Source organism: Fukomys damarensis, unplaced genomic scaffold (genome assembly GCF_012274545.1).
Source record: "Fukomys damarensis isolate Sample0158 unplaced genomic scaffold, DMR_v1.0_HiC HiC_scaffold_35046, whole genome shotgun sequence".
Lineage (NCBI taxonomy): Eukaryota > Metazoa > Chordata > Mammalia > Rodentia > Bathyergidae > Fukomys > Fukomys damarensis.
The window spans coordinates 1-6638 of record NW_022935958.1 but is presented as its reverse complement, the minus strand read 5'-3'; the positions used below and the strand labels follow the sequence as shown (position 1 = coordinate 6638).

Sequence of the window (6638 nt, the reverse complement as noted above, 5' to 3'; positions counted from 1 at the left end):
CTACATGAGCTCAGGAACGTGACTAAATTTGGCTAGATCTCAGTTATCCCATAAGGAAAGGGGGATTGTACCTAATAATACTTACCCTAAAGAGTTAAATATGTAAATTCATTGCTGAAGCACTTAAGAGCAGCTATTACTATCACCAGCAAATTTGTATGGAAAAATTTAATCCCCCAACCATATTGCCATAATATTGCGTGGTCTGTATTGCCGTGGAAAGCTTTCGCTTCCATCTCTCTAACAGTTTTTGGTATATACATTATACTTACTTGTCTTCTGGTATTAAGCCATAATTTGCATGATTGAACCAGCTGTTCATCTTCTTTTCCATCAACCAAGTCAAAATTGGAGTTGGGAGAAAATTTCTGAATGCAGTTTGAAATCGTGTTATAAGCACCATGTCCCATGGGTACCCTGAGTCAAAGACTCGCCTGAAAACCCATGCACCTCCTCTGGTGCTGAGAAGCACCTGGAAGTCATGAAAGAGATTTGAGAGCAGGAATTGAAAGGCACCCTCAAACACACCCTTGATAAGATAGTCTATCTTCTTTTAACTACTATATAAAAGTTATTGTTTTGGAATAACAGTGTGGTGTGCATATATGAAGTATTAAAATGTCTTAGGACATATTAATGAGCATTTATTTGGCAGCCTGGAGTTACTGTGGCAAGCCCTCTGATGCCTAAAGTCTCAAGGGAAAAGATAATGAACAGTTGAATAGAAACTCTCTATTGTAATATTAGGCAGTAAGAACAGGATGGAGCAGAAATTTGGAGTTTTCTACAAATGTTATTTCAGCACAAACCACTGGTTTAGTTGGCATTAACATTCAGTAATACGGTTAGATGGGGTGCTTGCTTTTTCTTTCCTTTTTTTAATTTAAACGGATGGCTCCTTGAGATTAGTAGCTGAGTGGGTTCCCAAAACACAGTAGTAGTTTTGGTATCAATACAATAAAGAATTTCCTATATAACTGTTTGAAAACCAAAAAAAATAATTAACCAATAGCCACCTTGCTGATACTACACAGTACAGCTAATATATTGATTTTTTTTCCTCCACCAGACCATGGAAGTCCACAGCTACAGTGTTAGTGTTTTTGTTTAACCGTATGACATCACAAAATGATTTACACCACTCTGGAATGCCACAAGAGCTTCAGGCTCCTCAGAGTTTCTGACCTGAGCTATGTGTGTTGATCTGGCCTCTGTGTCTCAGTGTAGCAGCAGATAGGATTTTCTTTTCGATATGAATTATGTTGGAAGTCAAGGACACTTTGTTTGCTGATAAAGAAATAATATGTTTGACAGAGCAACATGTTTTCTTCCTCCTCCTCCTTGTCTTTTTCCAGTAGTGGTGATTTAGCCCATCGACTCACACTGACCTATATAGTCCATTCCCTTTTCATTTTATAGTTTATTTCTCAAAAGTGTCTCAGTAAACTGCCCAAGCTGGCCTTAAACTTGTGATCTTCCTGCTTTAGCCACTTGAGTTAGCCATTATTACTGGTTACAAAGCATGTTTTCGGATTGAAGAAATTTCCAAATGAATAGAGAAACAACAACAAAAATATTATGTACCCAAATGTAGCAATCGTAGTGCTGTGTTACCCTTTGGTGGGGGGGACAACAACACTTAATGATTGATTCATTGATTGATTACAAGAAACTTAGCAAGGTGGCAGCATTATCCTGAAGTAAGTAAGAGAATAGAGCTCCTGAACCAAAGTTAACACAGGTCCATCTGCTATGAATGCCACTTGTGGGTGAAGGAGTTATTAGCATTTCAATATGACTATGCAGAGGATTTGTTTGTTGGTCAGTATGTTCTGCATGAGTGATTGACAATGCACGGATGGAATGTGGGGAGAGGTGCCAGGATAAAGGGAAGAATTAAGAGCCTGGGCTTTGAGGGAAACACACTAGGGTTTCAGGACCAGCTGTAGTGACATTAGGCAGGTGACCTGACCTCTCTCAACCGTAGTTTCTGCATCTGTGATAGCACCTACTTCAGTGGCTTGTTTTGATGACTAGATGAAATAATACAGTGAAAAACATTTAGTGCAATGTGTGGCAAAGAGCAATCTCAAAAAATATGTGTGGTTTCTATAATTATTCTTTGGAAGATAATGCAAAAGTCTCAGTGTGAGACCTGGCAATAAATAAGGAAATATTGGGCAAATGGCAACTGTAACAAGGAGAAATGACCAGGATCTTTTGACCTATGGGCCTAAGGAAGAGATGTCTTGTAGCTCTTGTTGAATAGCCAGGAAAATGACAAAAATACAAGAGGAGAGAGGTTGGTTTTAAAGGAAAGACGACCAGTGGCATTCACTGTAAAATTTATGAACACTCAATAAAGGTACATTTAAATACATTGTAGCTGAGTAGAGTGGTGCAACACTCTGGCTGTCAGAGGTAGGAGGAACACAAATTTGAACCCAGGATAGGCAACTAAGAAATTTAGTAAGGCTCTATGTTAAAGTTTAAAAGATAAAATTCTGGGTATGTAGTTGAGTATGAAGGCCCTAGATTGAATACACAGTGACACCAGTAAAAAAGTTTTGGGTGTTGACATTTTTGCTCTTTAACTTTTACCATGGTGTCAGACAGCACGTACTCGTGGTATGAACGTTAAGATAAAGCTCTTCATTGAGCATTATCAAGAGTGGTACCTTTTTTGCCAGGCGGCTGGCCTCCACAGCGATATCTGTGCCAGAATTTCCCAGTCCAACCACAAGCACTCTCTTGTCCTTAAATATGTCTGGATGTTTATACTCTCGGCTGTGAAAGTACTGGCCTTTAAAGGTATTTATACCTATAGAAAAAAACAGAGACAAATAGGGAATTTATACAGTCACCTTATATTTTTCCTTTGATAATATCCCTTTGACACATGTTTTAGGGTATTTTTACCAGTATACTTGAGTTTGAGGAAATCTAACACAGGAACACAGTGTTTTACACAATGTAGCTATGGGTAAAGATGGGTAATAACTCCATCTCACTAAATAGGCCTCTAGATGTCTTACATGATGATCAACTAAGTCAAACTATCAGGGTAAAAGTAACGTTCAGCAAAAGTGTAAGGAGTCATTGCCATTTAAAGGTTGATGAAGCCAAAGGGGTGATAATATTCTACTTACTAATACTTGATTTATGTGTACTGTACTAGTTTTCATAAACTAGTAGCAAGAGCAGTGACATTAAAGGGAAATAGAATCAGTGCCTCCATTCAGCAGACTTTTGGGAATATCTGCTGTGTACCTGGCACTGTGTTGGATGATATGAGGGAAATATAATAGGTGTTTACAGAGATCCATATGAGTTGCCGAAGTTCACCGGTATTTCACCTTGGTACTGACTGTAACTCAGGCTGAGTGTGCTGAGTGAGCCAGAGTTGGCACAGAGAATGAAGGGCCTGTCTGTAACTCCAGGGTTATGTCTACCGGGCTAACTACTATAGATGTCTCATGCAGCTTGTGCCAGATCTCATTGAGGCATTCACTGCAAATGGAGAGCTTTGGAAAACACTTTCAAAATCGTGTGACTCAATAAAAAGGAAGATGCACTGAACAAAGAATGTAGTTTTTCTAAGATAAAGAAACAGAGATAAGAAACCTAGATTCTCAGAGGATAAATACATATGCTCGTGGGAAGTAGCCTTCCTTTGGAATTGCTGGCTGCTCTGTGGCTCACTTTGAATCATTGGAACCATAGCATGAATCCTGGTTAAAATCCATCCGTGATCCAGAGCACTTAGCATTTGGCAAGGATGCCATCACATTCAAATATTAACTCAGTTCAGAGATCCTATATGAATGAAAGAACTGCTGAGAAAGTATAGCTGCAACAGCCGAAGGAGAATTGTAGAATTTTCTCTAGACTTTTAGATTTACCATAGATTCTGTCAGTGTTAGATTGCTTTGAGTCACAGATGAGCAACAATGAGACTGTGTGGCTGAATTTCCTATGGACTCGTAGGAGGGCAGAGTAAGAGCTCATATTAGGTGAATGTAATTTTGTTGATAAGCACATGCAATGAACAAAATTAATAATTTTCAGAAATTATGCATCTAGTTTACCTGTGATATCTATTTTTTTCCTGAGACTTTTGGGCTCATTTTGGATTTGCTTTCAAAGCCTTTTATTTATATGTTCAGTGACTCTGAACTTGTGTCATAGTCAACAAATGCCCCACGGTGTATGCACAGTCTAAGCAAGTCTGCTGGATGGCAGGTGGAATTGGGAGGATTCCATTTCAAATCTAGAATCACAGAAACTTAGTGCTCAAATGGTCCTTGGCCATCATTTAGCCAGGGATTTCAGATTGGTAGTGCCCGACAAAAAGGAAAGAAAGAGGACGGCAAATCTAGAAGAGCCTCCCTTGCTTGATTTCTGATGCACAGCACTGGGGAAAGTCATGCAAACTCATCCATTTATGGTGGATAAAGAGGCTTAGAAAGGTGTAGAAAGAGGCTGAAGAGCACTAACTTCTCGTTGTATACCTTCTGAATCCCAATGTCTTTCCACACAAAGGGAGTACACTGGTTTAGTTGCTTTCAGGGTATGCTTTATCCTAATCTGACATGACGAGGGGCAGATCCAGGACCATAGTAAGTATGAGTTTAGTGAACGTGAGTGTTGGGATCCCTGCATGTCATACGCAGACTGATTCTTCTCTAGACTCCCTTAAGTACAGACTGCCTGCTGTCGTATTGTCTTCTGTATTCTTCTCAACTCATGCCCTAAATTGTAGGTACTGAATAAATGAAATTTCACTATTCCACTGAACCTCGTAGATTTTTGGTTGCCCTTCATCAGGTGCTTCTTCCTGAGAGAATGGAGAGGTTGGATGCTCAGGGCTTTGCTCTGCAGGCAGGAACTCACAGAAGGTTCTGTCGTTTTGTGTGTTGAGAGTCTTTTTGTGCAAGCAGAGACTTTTGAGTCAGGGATGTTAGCGAAAAACTTTCTGCATTAGGGGAAAGATTAAACTTGGATCTTTTCCTCTCCATGATTCTATTCTATGAGAATCCTTAGGATATATTTTGTCCTATTGTGAGCTGATTTAAGTGATCCCTGAGGCTGTTCCAGGAAAATTAGTGGAACATTGCCTCTTAAATTTTAGGATCACTCAAATATATATGTAGATGATTTGGAGAAAAAGTTTTTTCAAACTCTTAATATTTACTGCAGGTGAAACAGAGTAACCAGTGCAATTCTATTCACTTGAGTAGAAATCCAGTTGCAATTTGACAATCATTAACCATAGTCATGTTTGCAAAAGTCAGATAAAGAAACTGAGATGTAAACATTTATTAACTCATCCTCCAAGATTCATTGCCCTGTTGGCTATGAGGCAGTGCCATACAGCTCTGATCTAGTTAATTGTTACGGCTCATACAGAACAAACACGTAAAAATTCAGACTCCTCCTTCTTTACACACAGATTTACCTTTGTGGTCTCTAGGTCAACTTTGGCAATGTGCACCTCATCTAAGTGTCTCATATTTCAGAAGAGGTTCTGAGTGCTATTTTTCATTATGGAGGCACATGGAACCTCAGTGAAGCTAAGTTTGTTTAGTGAGCTATCCGTCATTCTCTTCTGTTTGTTTTAATTGTGTGGAGAGTATTCTGCCTATAAAATACAACTATTACCCACCTAATTTAGCCATTGAATTAACATGTGATTTGAGTGCATCCCCAGGCCAGTTCGGCATCAGGATGAATCCTGTAAGAAAATTGAAATTCATTTTTAGAAAATTCTGTACCTGGAAAGGAACTAAGTGGCAGATTAGGGTTAGTGAAGAAACCCGTGCAAACCATGACAGCATCAAAGATGGCTGAGTTTTGCTTCCCTTCATGCACAGTGACCACTTCCCACTGGCCAGAGTCATCAAAATCTGGGCACTTTGTTATACTGCAGACTTTGGTCTGAAAAAGAATGATAAGCATGATTAAGAGTTAGTTCCTCTAGTAGCTTGCTGGTTGATATAGCAATTAACATTTCAAAAGTTCTGGAGTACAGAGTAAACATAATTCATAAGAAGAATCCTAGAATCCTAATCAGGCCTTTGGCCTGACCATTATTTGTTGGATGGAACTATTGTAATCTAGAGTTTGGAAGGGTATCTTAGAGAAGTGGTAAAAATCCAAGAATCTGAACTGATTTGCTCAAATTTTCTTAGCAACGGGTATCACCAAGATTATAATGTAGAGTTCTGATGTATTTCTGTTGCATACGTTATTTTACACAGAACTTTCTCTTTAACAGTAGTTCCTTTAGTGAAGGCATAGATTACATTTAACTGAAAAATAAAATTAGTCGCAATTATCTTAGGTTATGGAAGGTCTTATAGAATATGTTGCAGAAATTTTCTCAGGTCTAAAGAGCTGTTGAAAGTGCTAACCTCATGGGCTGAATATTTTGGGAGTGGTCCAAAGTTTAAAGAGTCTAGTTCATTCTCATTGAGTGCTTACATGTTCATAAATACTAAGTTCTGATTTAGGAAATTAATTCATGTTATGGTGACAGAGATTGTAACCAGAGCTTCATGTATTCTAGACAAGTGTCTCAGCCCTGGCCCTAGGAATTATGTTTATATTAAATCTAATACGAATCAAATTTAAAAGAA

General features: G+C 38.7%; 1 protein-coding gene across 1 annotated transcript; it reads right to left on the bottom strand.

The window, feature by feature from the left end:
• Positions 1 to 272: 272 nt before the first annotated feature.
• LOC104866708 (dimethylaniline monooxygenase [N-oxide-forming] 1-like) lies at positions 273 to 5973 on the bottom strand (the record flags this gene model as incomplete). The annotated part of the gene is made up of 3 exons (XM_010630875.1): positions 5775 to 5973; positions 2679 to 2821; positions 273 to 472 (listed from the first exon to the last, which is right to left on the bottom strand). Coding segments are annotated over exons 1-3 (527 nt in total), but the record flags the coding sequence as incomplete, so codon positions are not given.
• Positions 5974 to 6638: the final 665 nt, after the last annotated feature.